This window comes from Sus scrofa, chromosome 15, assembly GCF_000003025.6.
Source record: "Sus scrofa isolate TJ Tabasco breed Duroc chromosome 15, Sscrofa11.1, whole genome shotgun sequence".
Classification (NCBI taxonomy): domain Eukaryota; kingdom Metazoa; phylum Chordata; class Mammalia; order Artiodactyla; family Suidae; genus Sus; species Sus scrofa.
The window spans coordinates 85,330,332-85,351,856 of record NC_010457.5 but is presented as its reverse complement, the minus strand read 5'-3'; the positions used below and the strand labels follow the sequence as shown (position 1 = coordinate 85,351,856).

Genomic DNA, 21,525 nt, shown 5'->3' with positions numbered 1-21,525 from the left:
GTATCCGTGAGGATGCTGGTTTGATCCCTGGCCTTTCTCAGTGGGTTAAGGATCTGGCATTGCTGTGATCTATGGTGCAGGTCGCAGGCTCGGCTCAGATTCAACGTTGCTGTGGCTGTGGCCTAGCCTGGCAGCTATAGTTCTGCTTTGACCCCTAACCTGGGAACTTCAATATGCCGCAAGCGCAGCCCCTGAAAAATAAACAAATTGTTAATGGCAAACTTATGTTTGTGTGTGGAGGCAAGAGATGGGGCTAGAATTCATCAATACGATGCCATATTTTACTTTTGCAGTATAAACATATGGTTTTATATGCTTTATTTCTTATCATTTTGATGAGTCACTTTGCCATTTATGACTTAATCAAGAAATCTTTTGCAAAATATAAGTACCATGGTGAAAGCATAACAAATCATTGATGTATCAGTATCAGTGAGTTTTTAGCAGTGAGTATACTGGGTAGGTAAGGTGTTTCAGTGTGGAGGCAGGTGGGTTAAATTACTTACACTGCACTTATTTCCCTGGACCTATTAATTGTAAGTCCATAAAACCTTTTCATGGAATAATTATTACATAGCTCATTTACTAGACAGAGACCATATGACTGCCTGTAGTTTGCCATGAAGAGACAGACTCAGAAAGGAAAAAGGTCTCAGTCGAAATATGCCAGATGAGATCCTTGAAAGTAGGGCATTTGATTTCCTTGGTATAAATCCCATGAGAAAACACAGGAATAATTTAGACCCAATCATGACACAGTAGAAGTAATATTTATCTACTTTTCCAACTCCTTGTCTTATCCGGTATTGAAACTTAGAAACTGTAAGTTTCTAAACATTTTGCAAAATCCTAATTTTATTCTTCCAAACAAGGATAGTGTCCCACATTTGTACTCCCCAGGTAAATTCAGTTGAGATTTATATTGTAGAGCTTATTGAGGTTGAGATTCCTTATGAAAGTAGAACAATTTGGAAATAGAATGAAGGTTCCAGTTATAACTTCACCACCACCCACCACCCCAAATGCCTTGAGATAGAGCCTAGCCATTGTGGATGGTGTCAGAAATCTAGAACTACACTGAGGGTCACCTGAAAAAGTCATCATAGAACAGTTCCACCTTCTGTACATGTGGTTTAGAAATGTTAAAGAAGTATGTTGATTATATAAGTGCAAAGCTCTAAGGAATTGATATATAAAGGACTTTGAATGGAACTTTTTCAAAAAAAAGAATTAAAAAGAGTAGTTGACCCTGTTTTAGTGAGGGACAGATAGTCTTTTGCTTTAAGAATACTTTTGACTATGAATTTTTACAGGGTATCACAGACAAATGTTGTTTTATATCAAGGCTTGGTTTTTAGGTTTTAAAAATTCAAGATTTTAAAATTTAAAGAAAATCATAGCAAGTATTTGGGTGGCTGAGTGATTGGAAGCATCAAAGGCACACTTAAAATATTGGTGATTTAGAATAGAAGTGTTACCTATTTTAAGCTTCTCTGGGGAAACAGCTTTCAGTAGCTGGCTCAATAGAACCTTAAAATTATTGGGTTCATATTCCCCCTGTGGGATGATGTGTTGTCACTCTAACTGTCCACCTTCTTTCACACGGACATTCTGCTTTCATGCCTCACAGCATCACAGCCAAGGAGGCTGTTGGACAGACATTGTTCCAAGTTAGACAACCTTGTAGAATGTTGCCACTGACCATAGGGTTGGTGTTCATCCTTGGCACTTACAGTTTTTCTGGAGCTAGTTCTTAGACCAGCTTTGAAACATGAGGAATTTGGAGAAACTGGGTAGGTTGGTTTTTGAATTTTTTTAAGAGCTGAATGTGATGGCATTTGCATCATGTTGGCCCACTTCACTTTAGAACCCTGCCTCTGGTGAGCTTGCCTTTTAAGATCTTTGCCTGCAGATTCTGGACATTTATCTTTTCTTATGTGGACATGATGTTAAAGGTGTAAGATGTTGATTTTTTTCCTGGGGAGTTACTCACTCTAGATAATCAATTTCTTAAAGAAGTTGCAAGAATTTCATCAAACCGCCAGTTCACTGTTTTGGTTGCTAAAGAAAGAGTTCACCAGATGATGCTGTACTGTCAAAAATGAGTGAATGTAGTTTCCTTCATCACATGGAACATGACTTGTGTTTGTATTCTAGATATTAAGATTAGAGCCACATATTCCATTATACTTTATACATTAAAGTATTAGGAAGACCATTTTTCTCCCAAGCACCCCAGGGCTCCTCCCCACTACAAGTCTGGGTTTCAAGACATACTCAAGAAGTGTTCTTAGTTGAGGGGGAAACCTATAGTTTTTTTAAAATAAAAATTGTATATATTTAAGGTATGTACCATGATGATTGAATATACATTTACATAGTGAAATGATTACTATAGTCAAGCTAATTAAAATATTCATCTCCCCTTATAATCATTTGTGGTGAGAGCACCTGAAATCTACTTTCTTAGCAGATTTCCAGTACATTTGACCCTTGAACAACATAGGTTTGAACTGTGTGGGTCCACTTATATGCAGATTCTTTTCAGTAATAAATACTACAGTACTACATGATCTGCAGTTGGTTACATCCACGGATATACAGGACCTCACATAATGAGGGAGGACTGACTATAAATTGCATTCAGATTTTCCACTGCATGGAGGGTCAGTGCCCCTAACCCTGGCCTTGTTCAAGGGTCAGTTGTATGCAATACGGTATTATTAACTCCAGTCATCATGATGTATATTGGATCCCTAGACTTATCCATCCTGTGTAACTGCAACTTTTTAATTCCTTGAGAGGTTCTCTTAGAAGATGGTAAATATCCTATAGGTCCAAAGTCTTAAGTCCAGTGTCAAAGCTTTGCTGTGTTAATGCTCTTCAATGCACTTACTATAGAAAAGTATTTAGGAAATAAACTCATAGGAAAACTCCAAATAAACAAAACATAATATCCATATGTCTTAAGAATATATCCTCTTTTCAAATAAGACACAATGTATTACTTTTAAACTAAAAATGCATTTCCTTCAAAAGGAGTGCCAAATACATCCGTAAAGATAGAGTCCTGGCTTAGCAGGCAATTGAGGTTCTGTTAAGCTCCTGTCTTAGTTCTACATTGTTGTTGATGTCTATTAAGAATACACACACACACGCACACACATATACACCTTTTTTTGCCTATCTTGTTAAAGCAATGCTAATCTTCAAATCTTTTGTCTAGGCAGGAGAGCACTTGCAGAGGAACCATTTTCCAACCCATAACATCACAACTGTTTAAGTAAATATTTCTACAGGTCCATGTTCTCTTACCTGCGATTCCTGAAATCCAAGAAGCTCTGAAAATCAGAAGGTTTTGTCATTTATATTGATGACAAAACCTGACCTGAACTGATGTGAAGTTAATGAGTCTTTATTTATCCCATCTAGGATGAATGTACATGTATTTCACTACAGGATTGTTAATATGTCTGATTGTAGGCTGTTGCCCTAGACCCCACAGGAGGCATTATATAAATCACAGTGCACACAGAGTATTATCTTTCTAAAATCTGAAAGCATTTGAATTCTGAAATGCATCTGGCACTAGGGGTTTTAGATAAGGGATTGAGGACCTATAATCAAATATTATGGTTTCACTTTATTACTAGGGAGCTGCAAGTATAATAATAATAGTTTTAGGCACACAATTTCTCATGAACTATTTTCTAAGATGAGAAAAGTACAGAGAAAGAGAGAAAAAGGACATGGAGCAATTTCAGGATCAGAGGTTCCCAGTGCTATTTCTCATAATCCTAGGGGCTTCATGAATCACAAAATGAATGGAATTCAGGCAGTGAAAGGAACCACAAAGGTTTGGTGCATGCTCCTATGACGTGGGTATATGTACACCTACACACACACATGCACACACACGTTTGTGTGTGTCCCCACTCATGTATGACTATAACTGTCTTCAAGCAAAGGCATCCAGCCAGTGTCCTGTAAGGGGTCTCTTCCACACACAGGGACATAATGAGGGTACCCAGGGGAGTGCCATGTTTATTGTTGCTCCAAAATGCTGTTTTATGTAAATGTGTGTTATGGCATATTTCATATTTTTGCACAAATGTTTTAGATTGTAGATACTGCTAAGCGTATCTCTACCTGAGAGCTACTCATATTATTAGAACTGAACACAGCATTTATAGAAGATCCCCAAATCAGGAATTGCATTTATGGATCCTGATTTGCTCTGCCTTTAGAGTCTTAATGAGAAACTAAAACCCTTTTATAAAAATCTAAATACAACCTTAAATGTGTGCTTTGTCAATGCAGCCTGCTAGCAATTGCGCCCAGTATTTTTGTGATGTTTTGATAAATGTTTTATGTCCCTTTTGCTTTGTACTTTGCATGTACATGTCCAAACTCTATATTTTGTGATCTCAAATCATTGCTGCTACTTTCTTGGATTTAGCTACCTTGTGCCTTTTTAAGACTATATCAGCTGGCTTGTGCATCTCATGTTTTAGTAATAAAAGAGGAAGTGTGGTCAAAGGTAAAGGTTTAAATTTGGGGGTGGCTAGGGTAGGGATGTATGAATTTAATAAGCTATAGATTTTGTTAAAAATAATAAGCAGTAATGACCATGGGGTTAAAAGTATTCTCTACTTGTATGTCCATTTTCTTGTTACACAGAATATGTTTAAATTTTTATTGTTAAAGAATTTGCCTTGGAGTAAAATAGGTAGTATTTTGCCATGGTGCTAGCATAGCCCTGCACATTTTTACTGTCATTTTTATTTTAATTTAGCAATAGACACTCAGGGGTTAATAGAAATTTAACTTGCTCTTTATTGGACATCTGTGTCAAATATATGGAATTTTGGGGGTTACAGTTATAATAGACTCTAGTGATTTCATTTGTCTATAGAAAAGTCCCAGGGACCTATGCAGCTATTTTGGTTTTTGCAGCTTTTATGATAAGTCCTTATAATATAGACTACTGATTTCTTCTCTGTATTCTGCTCATTGTTGAAAAGCCAGAGCTATTTTTAACATTTACACAGTTTCAATAGACGATTCTTCATTCCACAAGGTTTGGTGCTAAATCTGTGGAGCTTTTCATAATCATATCCTTTTTGTGGTTTGCTTGAATTTGATCACAGTGGCTGATTTCATGCATTGATAATGAAGGCTTAGGTTGCCTGTTTCTCGGCATAAATCCACCTCAGACTTGTAGGTTGACAGTGCTTCTGGTTTCAGCACGCATGGAGATATAGAATTGAAATTGCTCTGCTTTCTTTACAAATGACTCAGAGTGTGCTTGTCCTTCCCTAAAATGTTGCCAGCGTGTAAAGGATTTTCAATGAGCAGTGCAATAAGCCAGCATCTGGGAAGGTTTGGAGCTGCACTGATATAGCGTGGTACTGTCACACAGATAATCGGGGCTGGAGCCAAGTCCCCGTAGCCCCGTGCGTTACACTGGTCACATCCTGGAAGTTTTGTTTATCCAACTTGGTTGCTCTCAAAGCTGGTGAAAGCCCTGCCAGAATGTGGAGTGGACTTCCTAGCAGAGGTGAGCATTTTTATTCTAAAACTTGGATGCCGGGATCTGGGGTTGTTAGTAGCGATTCTTTCAAACGCTGTGTTGAATCCTGGGGAGTTATCATTTGTGTTTATCACATCGTGCTGACAGATCAGAAGGGGCAACAGTGGAGTGAAAAGTATATGATTCTTTAATTGGGGTGGGGGGTGAGTAACTCCTTAAGTGGGTGGGATAGCATTCTTTTCATTCCATGCTGTTTGCCTAGGACATCTTACCAGTAGGTGACTTCCTTTGCATTTTAAACATTCAGAACAAGTCAGTGATATTATGCAATTTGCTGTCATTACTGAAAGGAGCCAGTTAGCAGTGTTATTATGTGCTTCAGGTATATTAAAGAAAGGCTAATAAATAACTAAATGTACTTTGTAGAATCTTTGATGTGAAAAACATATAGCAGGAAACGAGGAATTATGAGATAACTCAGAAAGCAAATGAAATAGATTACATACTGGAGTTGACACCTTGTTAAGCTTGACATTATTGATAATTAAAAGTTATGACCTATTAGGCACTGGACAACCTACAGTAATTGATTTCCTGAGATGGTAGTACTAAATGAGAGGACGAGAAAATTAGCAGCATTTCTTCCTAAAGCATGTTGTAATTAGATGGGATGTTTTAATGTGGTAGATTTTATCATTTAAATGGAAAAAAGTACTGATGCTCATCTGGACAGTGAAATGACTAGATTAGCATGCCCAGACAGGTCTGATGTGGCATAATTGTACAAGGAGAGTGTTTGAAAGCCACCCTGATAAGGGCAAGCTCAAACTTACCCTCCAAGTAAATAGAATTCATATTGCTTGGGCTCTTCTAAACTCTAATTCCTACATGATAAAAAGCTGTTTTTAAAGAAGAAAGGACTGTGAGAGTTATGATGTATTCTAATAACATTGTGCTTACTGAACCTGTTTAGTATGTTAGGTTTGCAGAGAAACCTATTTTTATTTGATTTGGAGCTAGCATGGCACATGGGGTGTGTGTGTGTGTGTGTGTTTTCCTGCTAAATTTATTTGTGGCAGCTGTTTTATAGCTTTCAGCTCTAAAGTTATAGATAAGTGTGTGTTTCCCTGACAGAAGATTCGAGAACCCCGTTTCCTGCCACTACACGTAAAGCTTGGCTAAGCAGACGCATCAGGAGCAAACCATTTGTGTTCGCCAATCTGTCTCAGCAAGTCCCAGGGCCACTATCTTGCTAGAAGCCACTGTGTGCTTTTGAAAGCATGAAATTAGTTTTATACTGAGCACATGGTTTCTCATTTAGCAGCTCTTTTTATGGTAATGGTCAATTTATGGTTCACTGCCAGGATTTCAGTGTTCTGTCAAAGCCGATAGCTTCTGCTAAGGTGTCTCTATGAGATAAATTTTTAAAAAGCTGATGGGGGGAGGGACCTAATTAGCCCCTCAAGAAGAGACTCTTACCTTCAACCCAGTCTACTTTCTGAATGCATTGTCATTTCTCCAAAGTTCCTTTATATTGTTTGATCCAGGACTTATGAATTTAAAGTTGCTGATATTTATCAGTTTGGTCGTTACTTGACATGTGACATCAAAACAGGTATGGTCCTAAATTTAAAGTATTTGTTTGTCTTTTTGCAATGCATTTGTAGAAAATCACTCTATTAGTGATGACCACACTGTGTGAATCATCAGTAGGCTTATCTGCTTGTTTGTTAATATATCCTTTAGAGCACTGTGGGGGAAAGTACAAGGGTTTTATATATTATATAGTTGATATAAACTACCCACACTGCATTACACATATACATGCTATGAGGAGGTTTAGTTAAGGAATAAAATTAAATAGTCTGAAGATACATTAGAAATGTTAAAAATGCCTTCTTTCATACAACTGCCTCATCTTGAAAAGTAAAAACTCTCAAAGGCTATAATCATAGAAATATTAAAAATAGTTTTTGTTTCCACGGCATGATACCAGATGAAATGTAATGTAAATGTTGTAAGAATTATTTCCTTAGCCTTTTCTTTCCGTCAGAAAATAACCCTTGTTGAAAGTTTTGCCAGTCAGAATGCGTTTTGAAATAGAGGTGATAAAAATTAACTACCAGGACATTTAATGAAGTATTTATTCTTGTGTTTATTCTTTGTGTGGTGGGAAGAAATCTGTACAGGTGGTTTAGGGTACACATTGAAATGGTGCTATTATATTTTTCCTTTCATATGGCCTTGACAGTGGAACTGAAAACACTTCTAAAATCTCAGATTTCATGGTTTTTATTTTCTTGTTAATCCTTTGATCATTGCCTAGGTTAAGTGATTTCACATGATTAAAGATTCAAGCTAAAATGTTATTTATTGTAATTCAGGGATATATTATGTGCCATTATAATCAGAAGATTTTCTGGTTTTAGATGGAGCATAATTTTAAACACCTTTTTTCTCTGTCCTTTTGGGAGTATCATGTCATAAGTTATCATCAGATTGTCAGGGGGATTTCATTTTAGATTTTGACTTACAAATAAGTATCTTACATTTCTCACTTCCCCAAAGCCCATGAAACAAATTGAGTTTGTGAGTTGAGAATTAGAAGGTCAGAAGGGCATTGAAATTTTTTTTCTCTTTGAAATTCCTGATGATGTAATATGTTTAGAAAGTGAAACCTTTAAAGAAATTTTAGAATGTCAGAATTTTCTTAGAATTGTGGAACTTGTCATTCCATAGATCATGGAAGATTCACTAGAGGAAATGAAGGATAATTTAGCACATCTGCCTGAAGTCTTACCAGCAATTTCTCTTTCACAAGAGGTAGGACTTAGAAAGTTTATCACAAGGATGTGAGATTCTCATGAATCTCAGTGATGTACCTGCATCTTTTCAGTTTTAGGTCAAGAGATAACAATCTTGAGTTTCCTTCAGCAGATTTGTTAAAATGATTAGTTAAAAAACATAGCAGATGTAGTAAGCCTGCTTTAGTTGAGAAATATGATTGCAGAACTCCCCAGTTCATTGAGCTGCCCCATTGCATACATCCAGTAATTAGTTTGGACTATTTATATACTTGTTTTTTATTTTGAGGTATGTTCCTGTGGTGATGAATAATTTTTAGTGTAAGTATGTCCCATAAAATACTTGGAATATACTCGTGCCAAACATTATTTGTTGTCTAGCCACAATTCAGATTTGACTGGGTATCCTGAACTTAATATGGGAACTCTACCTAGTTTCTATATAAAAAGGTGAGTCTCTAATTATTACCTAGAAAACTGAGTCTATCAGAGCTAAAAATGGAGGCATCACTCTTCCCTTAAGCAATCAATTTCTGCTGTAAGAGTTTATGCCAGGAAACTTCTATGATAAGAAAGTTTGCATTCAAAAAACTTAAAGTAGTATAAAAATAGGTTTGCTGGAGAGAAAATCATGCGTAAGGGTATGAAAATCCCCTTGTAATTACTGAGATAAAATAATGAAAGCAGAACATAAAATAACTGTCAGCAACATTATAAATATATCAATGCAAATTGGACAATTAATTTACAGTTGTTATAACCTCTTGCCAACTAGAACATTTTCAAGGTTTTTATCCCTCAACAGGTTTTAGATGCTTATAAATTAATTTTTGTTGTGGTTAAGAGGCATAATGAGAGCCTCCCTGCTCAGTGCCTCTCTGCACCTGCATCTGGACCTAATTCAAATGTTCATTGTCCTTTGGCTTTTAGGACTATTTTGACTGCCATTTCCTAGGGAGGCAGAGTAACTTGCAAACTTGACTTGGAAGGATCCTTTGACTATTCAGTGCACCACATCTGAGTTAAATAGAATAGAGGTAGTATGTGTTGTGTGCCTACTCTATGCCTCATACAATATAAAAATGTTATAGGCAGTTTTTTTTTTTTTTGGCTATGTCCGAGGCATGCTGAAGTTCCTCGGGCAGGGATTGCACAGGGCGACAGCAGAGACCTGCACATAGCAGTGGCAATGACAGATCCTTAGCCCACTAGGCCACCAGAGAACTCATATAGGCAGTTTTTTTTATTGAATTCTTATTAAAACATTATAATATATTAATATAATACCCACCATACAGATACTAAGCTATTTGTCAGGAACCCTGCCACTTGCCTAGACTTACTTGATCCTGGCTCTGAATGTCACTCTTAAACAAATGAGCAACCTCTTCACAGGAGAATAAAGGAATAAAGGTTCATCTTCTTTTATCTCACCTAAGGCTGTATTGCAAAATTCTCTTTGTTCACTTAGCTTTCTCCATTACCTTTCTTCTCTCTTTTCACTTTTTTTTTTTTTTTTGTCTTTTAGGGCTGTACCTGTGGCCTATGGAGGTTCCCAGTCTAGGGGTCAAATCAGAGCTGTAGCTGCTAGCCTATGCCACAGCCACAGCAACACTGGATCTGAGACGTGTCTGTGACATACACCACAGTTCATGGCAATGCCACATCCTAAACCCAATGAGCAAGGCCAGGGATTGAACCCACATCCTCATAGATGCTATTTCAGTTCATTAACCGCTAAACCAAGACAGGAGCTCCTCTCTTTTCACTTCTTTTTTTTTTTTTTTGTCTTTTGTCTTTTTGTCTTTTGTTGTTGTTGTTGCTATTTCTTGGGCCGCTCCCGCGGCATATGGAGGTTCCCAGGCTAGGGGTTGAATCGGAGCTGTAGCCACCGGCCTAGGCCAGAGCCACAGCAACGCGGGATCCGAGCCTCGTCTGCAACCTATACCACAGCTCACGGCAACGCCGGATCGTTAACCCACTGAGCAAGGGCAGGGACGGAACCCGCAACCTCATGGTTCCTAGTCGGATTCGTTAACCACTGCGCCACGACGGGAATTCCTCTTTTCACTTCTTAATATCTCTTCCCCCTGCCACTATTTTGTAAATATTCCATACAGAAGTGACTAGACATCAGTGTATAATGTGATTCTCAAAATGGGAGAAAAAAGTGTGTAGAAGTTAACCGTCAGTATAGAAGCAATGTTTAGAATGGTTCCTTTAGCTAATCTTTTTGTACCCAATATAAAATGCCACCTGCCTTCTCTCTCTGTCAGTCAGGTGATACATCAGAGCAAGAGACCTATTTCAAGCCCACATTGAGCAGGTGAATGTGAGAGCAATTAACCCATGCTTTGGAAATGGGTTAATAGCCCACTAAAGAACTGTTTAGTAAACCGTATCTTCTTTCAAGGAAGTGGTAACACCCCTGCCACCATGATCTGGTTCATTTCTCAATGTCTGTTGTCCTAGGACAAATTGTATTTACTTCCATTATTTTCATGTTTCTTAATGGTATCCTGCTATTTCAATCTGATTATTTTTTATCTTAAATAATATTACTTTTGGCCTCCAATCATCAATCTTTTTCTCCTTTTGCCTAGTTATAAATGTTCCTGTGTTATGCATTACTTTTAATTGTTTAAAATAATATTGGTGGCTTTTTCTGGTATTTAAACTGTACACTTTGAGAAAAGATTCTATTCCTCTTTACCTTAAATATCTCTCTATTCTAGTCTCCATGTCAGCACCAGTGTCCTCCTACTTATGTCAGTCCTATTTGGCTGTGCTGTCTGTTTGTTATGGCAAAATACCAATGTGAATCCATAATGTAAATTTCAGTCACTAAATATCTTCTAAAAATGTTTTTTTCTTTGAGGTTGTCCTCACATTTTTAGAAAAGGCACTGGTGGGCAAGTTTAACGGATTCCATTTCTTTTAATTTCCTAAAAGGTGAGATTGTTCAGTAGCTACATTTTCTTGTCAAATGGCAATTGAGTAATAAATACATGCCTCCCACAGGGAATGCCTGTTCCATCAGAGTGAGGAGACTTCTGTCTTAATCCATCCAGGGAGTCTGTAACACCACTGGGACATTTAGCTGAACATCTTTTTGCTGACATTTCAAAATTGGTGTGTGAATTTCACTTGGGGATCTATGGTAATTCTAGTTCTATTTTTTTTTCTCTGATTCATTCTTTGGTAGTGTTGACTTTTTAGAAGATGATGGAGGGAGTGACTTTATATTCAGAAAACTTCTGTTTCTCCTTGCGAGTTTAAGGTGGTATTTTTTGCTCAAGTTTTTTTGGGGAATACTGGAAAGGGGAGCCTGAATTTTGAAGAAATTTTTAAAACATTCAGGAGTAAGCAAATTCAGAAATGAATCCGCAGGGACTTCTTTCTGTAATATTTGTCTACATTTTATGCATTTTTATTATCGCATAGTGGGTAATACTGCATTTATAATAAATTAGTCAACTCTTGCTTAACTGGAGCTTTTGGATTTTGTATAAATTAGGTACACAACCACTTTTATGCAAATGAAGGAGAGCAAGCAGCGAATATCACTCTGTGTACACAGTAGGTGGAAATCCTATAATGGGTTGTGAATCATGCTTTAACTGGGATATGGAGAAAATGTGGACGGCTTGGAAGTGATCTCTAACACTTATTTCTTGCTTCAGCTATGACTGATTTAACCAGCATCAAATTCCTATCAGCAAATTTTATCATGGTACTTCTTTAATTGAGTGAGTGCAGTAAATACTATAAAATAGGTAATAATAACAATGATAACACTTTTCAACTAACTACATGCCAGAACTTCTACATGTACAAACTCATTTAATCTGTATAACAACCTTACAAGTAATTACTATTAGACCTTTTTACAAGTAGGGAAACTGAAGTATAGATAGTTTAGGTTACCTGCCTAAAGTCAGACAGGTATCTCAAGTGGGATTTGAACCCAGGAAGCTGGGCTCCAGAATCCATGCTTATAATTATCCATATTATTTTGTGAACAAAATAGAAAGCTGTGGACTGAATGATAAAGTAATTCCATGGGTTTGTAACTCATTGAATATAACCAAGTGTCTCCGACCAATATTAATTTAAACAGAAGCTCCAGATCTCTGTAATAATTTTGTGAGAATATTGATGACCTGGTCTTGAAATTTATAGGTGAGAGATATAAAGCTGAGATAATAAATACATAGGAAAATACAGTTAATATAAATACTGATATCTAGGCCATGTCCCATATGAAGTAAATCAGAATCTCTGAGTGCCACCCAGGAATCAGTATTTTTCAAGCTCCCAAGGTGGTTCTAATGTGCATCCCCAGTTAGAATCATTGTTTGATTAAGATGGACAAACTCCAACAATGGTCAATTTTAACCAAAGTAAATGGAAGAGGTATGAGAGAAGATGTAGGAGATGTAAACTCATTTGTGAGTCAAAACCACAATATGATGATTATCCCCCACAGTCTTAAAGGCATCTTAGGTGGGATTGGAAGAACTAGAGTATCTGTAACAAGAAGTTTGCTCAGCTGGCCAAAGCATGTCTGGAGTTTGAGAGAAATGCAGAGAGCTTAGGTGCTTTCAATGGAGAGGGACCACCATGGCCGAGGTGCAATGAATACTTTGTCAAGGAGAAGAGGTCATTAGAGGATTTATTATAACATTTGAATTATAGTTTTTAAAAAAAGCTTTTAGGTAAAATTAAGATCAGTGAATGGACTTTTCAAGAAGAAAAGACTTTTACTTGATATAAAGCACTTTCCAATTGAGCTGTTAAAATATGAAGGAATTCGGGAGTTCCCGTCCTGGCGCAGTGGTTAACGAATCCGACTAGGAACCATGAGGTTGCGGGTTCGGTCCCTGCCCTTGCTCAGTGGGTTAACGATCCAGTGTTGCCGTGAGCTGTGGTGTAGGTTGCAGACGCGGCTTGGATCCCGCGTTGCTGTGGCTCTGGTGTAGGCCGGTGGCTACAGCTCCGATTCAACCCCTAGCCTGGGAACCTCCATATGCCGAGGGAGCGGCCCAAGAAATAGCAACAACAACAAAAGACAAAAAAAAAAAAAAAAAAAAAAGAAAAAAATATGAAGGAATTCTTTTTGGCGACAGAGTATATGTCCCTCACTGGTGGTATGGAAGCAAAAGGCAGAATGTGACTTAGGTGTGTGATAAATGATGATAAGGGTTGAATGGACGGTTAATGTAGATGATCTTCCAACTTCCAAGTATACAATTCAGTGAGCATCTTAGGTGAATAAGGTAATACATCAGTGACTATTTCTTCATTGTGTTAGTTCTGCATCTATGAGAAGGAAGAGGGCACAGTGATTATGGGAGGAGTTCCTTGAAGGGTCAAAGCCCAGCTCCACAACTTGGCTGCATGACCTTGGGCAAATTGCTTTACTTTCCAAGTCTCAGTTTCCTCATCTGCAGAACAATTATAATAATAGGTTCCACTGCATGGACTTGTTGTAAAGATTGAGTGAGACTAATGTATATAAAGTTCTTTGCTGGGGTTAATAGATATAAACTATTGCATTTAGAATGGATAAGCAATGAGAGTCCACTTATAGCACTGGGAACTATATCTAGTCACTTGTGATGGAGTATAATGGAGGATAATGGGAGAAAAAGAATGTATGTGTGTGACTGGGTCACTTTGCTATACAGTAGAAAATTGACAGAACACTGTAAACCAACTATAATGGAAAAAAATAAAAATCATTAAAAATTTCTTTGCATGGCAAGTTGAAGGAAACCAGAGGAATAGGATATAATCAAAAGTTATCACAGGAAAAGCTGAAAGGTTGCCAGCAATGACTTTATGGTTTGGTATGTGGCAAGTACTCTATAAATGTAGCCCATTGTTATTTACAAGTTATTCTTTCTTCTGTTATAGCTATCTTCTAGTAAAAATTAGGGTCTGAGAGATAAAACCTAAGGCAGGTAAATATTGGTGGGAGACATAGGGCTGGAGCAAAAGAGACCCATGTGGAGTGGCACAGCATGGAAGGATGGAAAGCTTTGGGTAGGTGGAAGCCACATGGAGAACTGGGCCTAAAAGGGAGAGGAAGGGGAATTGTGAAAGAGAATGGGTTGGAGAACCTTATTGCTTATCATTCTTCATCCATTTCCATCTGTCATTTCTTTTGATCCTTACCATAACCTTGGGACATAGATAGAGAAAGTAGTGTTAGCTCATTGTACTAGTAATACGTCAGCATTGACAAAAAGGTAAGTGATTTGTCAAAGAGAACTGGAAGTCAAACCTAGACCTCTTGACCCTTTTATTCTACAGCTTCTGTATATCACACAGATTCTTCTGCCCAGTTCTGTGGGCAGCCTAGTTTGGATGCCTACATTTGAGTGAGGACTTACCAGTTGACTATAACCAAGGTGATGTTAGAAATTAAGGAAATGTGATAATTGTATTGATTTTAGTCCAGGGATAGTCTTAAAGCTTTCTTGTTGATGGAAGACAGCTTTTAAAGGTTATAGAATGATAATTAAAAGCTCAAATAGTAACCTTACCAGTCAATAATATTAACATTATTATCACATTTTATAGGGTCTGAATACTTAAAGGGCTTTCTGTGTAATACAATTAACTATCTTTGACACACGTCATATTAAAAGGCAAGCTTCTTTAGAATGGTATAACAAATCCAAGAGTTAAGAGGAATCACCATGTATTAAATGTTTAATGCTTCAAAGAATTGGGGGAGGAGGAAGGGTGGAATACTAAAGTTTGTGCTTTGATTCCTATTACTCAAAAGAAGGCCTAAGTAATATCTGCAAAATGGATAGAGAAAAGATGTGCTGCTATTTTTATTGCTCTATTTTAGATAGAGTTATAAGTCCCCAAAACAAGTATCAGGCAAGACAGTTTTATAAATTATTCTGCATACTCTTATTTTAGTAGATTACAAGTTTAGATGAGCCAGTTAAAATAACTTTTCACCCAATCAGAACCTTTAATTATTAGCTGTAATTGCCACAATTATGCTTCTTGTTGACCAATGTATTTTATTTTTCTTTTCACATTTGAATATGTTTATAAAATATAAAAATAGGTTAGCTAATTTAGGTATATTTAAGGAACAAGCTCTTTACCCAGAGTTAAGCATTTCTACATCCAAATAGTATACATATTCTATTATTTTACTTATCACAATGTATAATAATTATCCTTTTAACATCTTTCTCTCCTCCTGGACTGCTTTGAGGATAGGAACTGTGTCCTACTTCTTTTTTCATCATGTGACTCTCAATACAGCACTTGGCACAAAAAAATAATATACTTCAAACACTAAAGGATTGAATACTTGAATATAGGACCTGTGAATACGGTGAAGAATTCTATAAATTAGTTGATATTGCTGCCTATAAAAATGTTCATCCTTTAGTTAAAATTACAGTGAGACATTATTTTTATTACATCTCAGATGAGCAAGATCAAACCTTATGATATTCCAATGAGCTAGCAAGTAGGTTGGCATGGGAGCTGTCTCATGCATTGGTGGATCAAGGTTATATTGGTTTGTGTGTTTGCAAGGCAATGTGGCAGTAACTACCCAAACTTAAAATATGCATGTCTTTTAACCAAGCAAGTCCACTACCCCAGATCTGGGCAACATATATGCTTACATAGGCATACAAAGATACCTAAAGCAATATGTTTTCTTGCATGTATCTGTATATAAATACATATAGGATTTTTGAGTAACATTATTTGTAATAAAATATAGGGAAAAGTACCCAGCAGTAGGTGATAATATAAGGTTCATCCACATTGTAGTGATATTGTTTTAGCCTGGGTACCATATAGACTGGCTGGTTTATGAACAACAGAAATTTATTTCTCATGGTTTTGGTGTTGGGAAGGTTGAGAACAGAGTGCCTTTGAAGACCATCATAATTATCAATGTGAAAGAAAACCTTTAATCAGATAGTATACAGCAGCACAGCTCTTGTAATAAGAATGTAGCCATTCCCTGTTGTGGCTCAGTGATAACAAACTGAGCTAGTATCCATGAGGATACACGTCCGATCCCTGATCCTGGGTTAAGGATCCAGCATTGCCCTGAGCTGTCAGGTAGGTCACAGATGCGGCTCGGATCCCACATTGCTGTGGCTGTGGTGTAGGCCAGCAGCTGCAGCTCCATTTTGACCACTAGCCTGGGAACTTCCATATGCTGCGGGTGTGGCCCTAAGGAGACAAAAGAAAAAAAAAATTATCAGAGTAAAAGCTTGTGGGGTTGCCAGATGATGACTTCATGCTTACCAGCCACAGCTAAGGAATGGGAAAAGGTACAAACCAGAAGCATTTCACCAGGTCAGTGGATAACAACCTAGCCCGTTGCCCTTTGTCCTGAGAGTGTCTTCTCCATACAAGTTCAAGGTGCAATGCTGGTGTTGGTTAGGTTCTGAGCAAGTGTTGCATTGATCCTCTGTGATTGTTCCCAATGTCCAGCCTTGGCCTGCCTGATAGTGTGTTTCTCCTTCTAGAACTTGGCTGGAAATATACTTCTCAATATTCATGCTTGTACACAATCACTTGAGTGTCCATCCCATAAAATCTTTCTACTTGTCTTACTCTTGAGTGTCCATATCAAACATCAGGGCCTCAGAGGACTTCAGCTGTGTCAAGTGAGAACCTCCAGTACCTCAGTACAGGTCACACTATCATATTTAAAGGAATGGAAAAGAGACCAAAACCATATTAAAATAATAGTAAGGCATGCCTTAAATCCGCAAACATGATGGCATTCAGTGCTGCATTGAGCTCACCTTGTTGTGTAATGAGTTTTTTTTTTGTTTGTTTGTTTGTTTTAATCGCATACATTTAGTTCTCTATTTTAGAAACTCATAACTCTGGATGCCCTTACCTGAGGGATTATAATACAAAGTCATGATAAAATGAATTCTTTTGCTTCTAGGGGGTTAATGCTGAATTTGAATGTTAATTTAACACATTCCTTTTAATAAACTCAAAATCCCAGCTGAGCTGAAGTGGGAGTGATTTTCTCTTATATTCAACATCAGTTTGCAGAAATGGGGCATGAAGGACTTGATTAATATTATGTTCAGATGACTATTGATTAACCAGACATTTTCCTTCTGTCTTCTAATTGGCCAACACTGGCTGTACTGCTGCTATTTAAAATAGGCTCTTGTTTGCATTTGAAGATGATGCCACTGGATTTTCACTGTTAGGATTATAATTACTGGCATTTATGCATGCTCACATAAGATTAAGGGTAAAGTAGTGTGTTTGGGAATGAATACCAGAGCTAACTAGACAACAGGGAAACCATGATATTTGTCTCACTAGGCCTGTACTCTAACTGACTGAAGTAACTAGACATCACTGTTGACCTATGCTAATATCCTATGAATTTCCATCTGTTTCATAAAAAACAGTAGAAATAGATCAGGGAAAGATGCCTTACAAACTTCCCATGTTAAGCAGTTTTAGTAGAGTTTAAAGGAGTTTCCAAGGATCAGCAAAGAGATTATAATAGCTAAATACAAAAGCTGAAGTTTTTTGTACCAGGAGAGATAGAGAGGGATCCTAGTCTGAAGAAGTAAGATTTTTTTTTTCCTCAATAAGCATTATTTCTTTTTGTAAATATTAGTGCCTAATGGTGGCCTGTTTTGGGGATGTATGGAGGGTAGGGTGGCTGTGAAGAACTATCAGGAAGGGGCATTTTGACAACGCCAGCAAACTAGTTGCAGAGGGCCAGGTGTGCCAGTCTCTGGGTACCTCCCCAGTGCCAGTTGCACCTTTGCATCAGTTGGCAAAGAGTTTGTGATTTGGCATCAGGCAGCCACAGGTGTAAACTCTGACTCTTATTAGCTGTGTTCAAAAGTTCTCTAACCTGTCTACATTCAGGTTTTTTATCTGTAAAATGTACCCCATTGGGCAGGAGTGATGGTCAAATGAAGTTACGTATGCTACAGAGCCTGGCACAATGCTTAAAAGCATGATGATTGTGAGAAGAAAAAAAAAAGAAAGAAAGAAAGAAAGAAAAGCAGAGATATACCCTTCTAAGTTTTCAGTCTTGGCTACCTCTTTTGTGCAAAATGAGAACAGTATTGGCCAGATCTGGACTTCACAGGCTGAAAGCCGATTTACATATAAGTTCTTGGAGAAAAAAAATAGATGCATTTTGGTCCCCTGAATGTATATTTCTAAAATCTTAATGTACTCTAGCAGTTTCCATGATAAAATTTGAGTTACATTTTTATAATAAAAATAAAAAGTGCTTCAGTAGACCCAGTTATAAATTTTGGCACCTTAGGACATGCTGGTCATTATGGAAAACCAGGGTGTGGCATGGATTCTTTCAAACTTAATTACACATTTGAATTTATGCTGCTTCTCCTTTAACTTATTGCCCCACTGCCTCTTCTTCTTTGTAGCATAAGACTGTTTCTCTTACTTCATACCAAACCTCCTGTCTATAAATTACTTTCCAAACCATATTCATTCATTCAGGTGTTTACTCAATAGTAGTTATTAAGCATAAATTTTGTCCTAAATTCTTTCATCAGTACAGGAACTGTACCCAATTGACAATGAGCTATGGTGCAATAATTGATTTGTAAGTTAATTAGTGTCTTTGAAGCATTGTCCTATTAGATTTAATATTTTAAATTACAAGCCAGCTAAGCACTGGGGGCTGGGGCCAGTGGACATGGAATGTCAGGAAAATAATGTACAATTTCCTTAGGAAGAAACAACATTTAAACTAGTAATAGAAAGCAGTAAAGAAAAGGGATAGGAGTTAGGGCCTCAAAAGTTAGTGTGTGCAGTGAAATGTTTCTGCTGTGATGAGGTCTAACATTTAACTCCTTTTCTAGCTTTAAGTTGCATGGAAGAAAGTCTTGGGGACTAGTCTTAAGGGAAGAAGTCACTTAAAGTTCTTCATAGGTGATGGTTATATGATATATCATCAAAATGGAACCCTTTTAAGGGTTGTTAATGATTAAGGTAGAACCCAGGCATAAACTTGGGTTGCCTTAAACTGGGATGTGTGGTCACTATCATTAAGGGTGTGCCCAAACAAAATTTTCCCAGTGTTACTGTTAAATAGATGGAAGAAGAATCCACATGTAGGGAATTCCCTGGTGCCCTAGCAGTTAAGGACTTGGTGTTTGTCACTGCTGGGGCTTCTGTGACTCCTGTGGCATGGGTTCAATCCCTGGCCTGAGAACTTCTGCATGGAAAAATAAAAACAACCTACATGTAGTTAGATTTAACAACTTAGAATTAACAATTAAAGCAGTTTTAGCCTTGGAACACTTCAGTATTCAATCTCTTGCCTTCTAGACTGCTAAAAGGTATGTGACTCTTGGAAAATTGGGAAATTAGAAAAGATGAATTTTCCTATAAGCACAATGCAACTTGAAAAATATGAATGGGGAGTTCCCGTCGTGGCGCAGTGGTTAACGAATCCGACTAGGAACCATGAGGTTGCGGGTTCGGTCCCTGCCCTTGCTCAGTGGGTTAAGGATCCGGCGTTGCCGTGAGCTGTGGTGTAGCTTGCAGATGCGGCTCGGATCCCGCGTTGCTGTGGCTCTGGCGTAGGCCGGTGGCTACAGCCCCGATTCAACCCCTAGCCTGGGAAGCTCCATATGCCGCGGAAGCGGCCCAAGAAATAGCAACAACAACAACAAAAAAAAAAGACAAAAAAAAAAGACAAAAAAAAATTGAAAAATATGAATGAAATTGAGTAAGGAACTGTGGTGGTTAATAAGATATCTCTAAAATTGAAAATGCAAGGCTTATTTTCTTCATTTTTACTCCGATTTTGTCCCTATGGTCTTGAAAATGCTGAAAAGCTTACAACTGTTTACAAATTTCATTTTTTAAGACCATTTTGTACTCTTAAGACTCTGTTTCTATGGAATATCTGACTATCTTGGGTCCGCCTCCAGCTGTCTCAAACTGAGTCTAATCACCAGGAAAGTTCTGTTATTGTCAATGATGTTTGCTTGATTAATTCAGCTCTAGCAGTGTTGCCTTTTTACCTGTGTCTTTCACATGTCCTAGAAAGTTAAATGTTTCCTTTTGGGATTTTCAGCAAACTCGAACTAAATAGAAAGTTAATTTCCTTTTTTTTCTTTTGAGTAGAGAATATTCTCAGTTTTTATGAATCCATTTTTTTACTCCAGTGTATCTATTTTATATGAACTATTTTTTTTTTTTTGTCTTTTTAGGGTCTCACTCATGACCAATAGAGGTTCCCAGGCTAGGGGTCAAATCGGAGCTGTAGCCACTAGCCTACACCACAGCCACAGCAGCGCCAGATCCAAGCCATGTCTACGACCTATGCCACAGCTCATGGCAACACCGGATCTTTAACCCACCGAGTGAGGCCAGGGATGGAACCCGTGTCTCATGGATACTAGTCTGGTTCGTTGACCCCTGAGCCATGATGGGAACTCCTGAACTAAATTTTTTAAGTCATGTTTTAACTTGACTGTTACTAGGACTTAACCTGTTTTCTGCCTAATATCCTAAAGTGTTAACTACTTGAATCTTTTTAGAATATATTGAGGGTTATATTTAAGAAAAACTTAAAAAACATTTGTTCTACCTTTGTTTTAGTAATTTTTAATGGTTTTCTAACTTGATCTTTCTTTTTTTTTTTTTTTTTTTGTCTTTTCTGGGGCCACTCCTGCGGCATATGGAGGTTCCCAGGCTAGGAGTCTAATCGAAGCTGTAGCCGCTGGCCTACGCCACAGCCACAGCAACGCCAGATCCCAGCTGCGTCTGCAACCTACACCACAGCTCACAGCAACGCAGGATCGTCAGCCCACTGAGCGAGGCCAGGGATTGAACCCACAACCTCATGGTTCCTAGCCGGATTCGTTAACTACTGCGCCACGACGGGAACTCCTAACTTGATCTTTCATTAAGAATTCTTAAGTGGACTTTAAAGTATATAAAATGACATGACTGTTTTTGAAGGTAATTTTCTCCGTTGACTCTATCACCCATGCATTAAACTAGTGTTGATTTTTTTCTGTCCCACAGTCTTCCCCACTGAGAGTATACAAATGTCATCTGTAGCAAATACTGTGGTTTAATACAAGTAATTAGAATTTCTGATGACCGCAGCTGTTTGGGAAGAAGTGCAACAAATTGAGACTAGATAAT

General features: G+C 37.7%; 1 protein-coding gene across 7 annotated transcripts in view; it reads left to right on the top strand.

The window, feature by feature from the left end:
• Window positions 1–21,525, top strand: part of ZNF385B (zinc finger protein 385B) — a 427,166-nt gene that overhangs the window by 117,256 nt on the left and 288,385 nt on the right. For 2 of the 7 annotated variants that reach the window (XM_021075639.1, XM_013984311.2), the window contains exon 1: window positions 87–5,560. The exons of the other annotated variants lie outside the window; for them this stretch is intronic. In XM_021075639.1, the coding sequence (XP_020931298.1) occupies window positions 5,536–5,560 (25 nt within the window). In that variant the 5' untranslated portion in view covers window positions 87–5,535. Of the gene's footprint in view, window positions 1–86; window positions 5,561–21,525 lie in introns of those variants that run through there. 7 annotated transcript variants of the gene reach the window in all.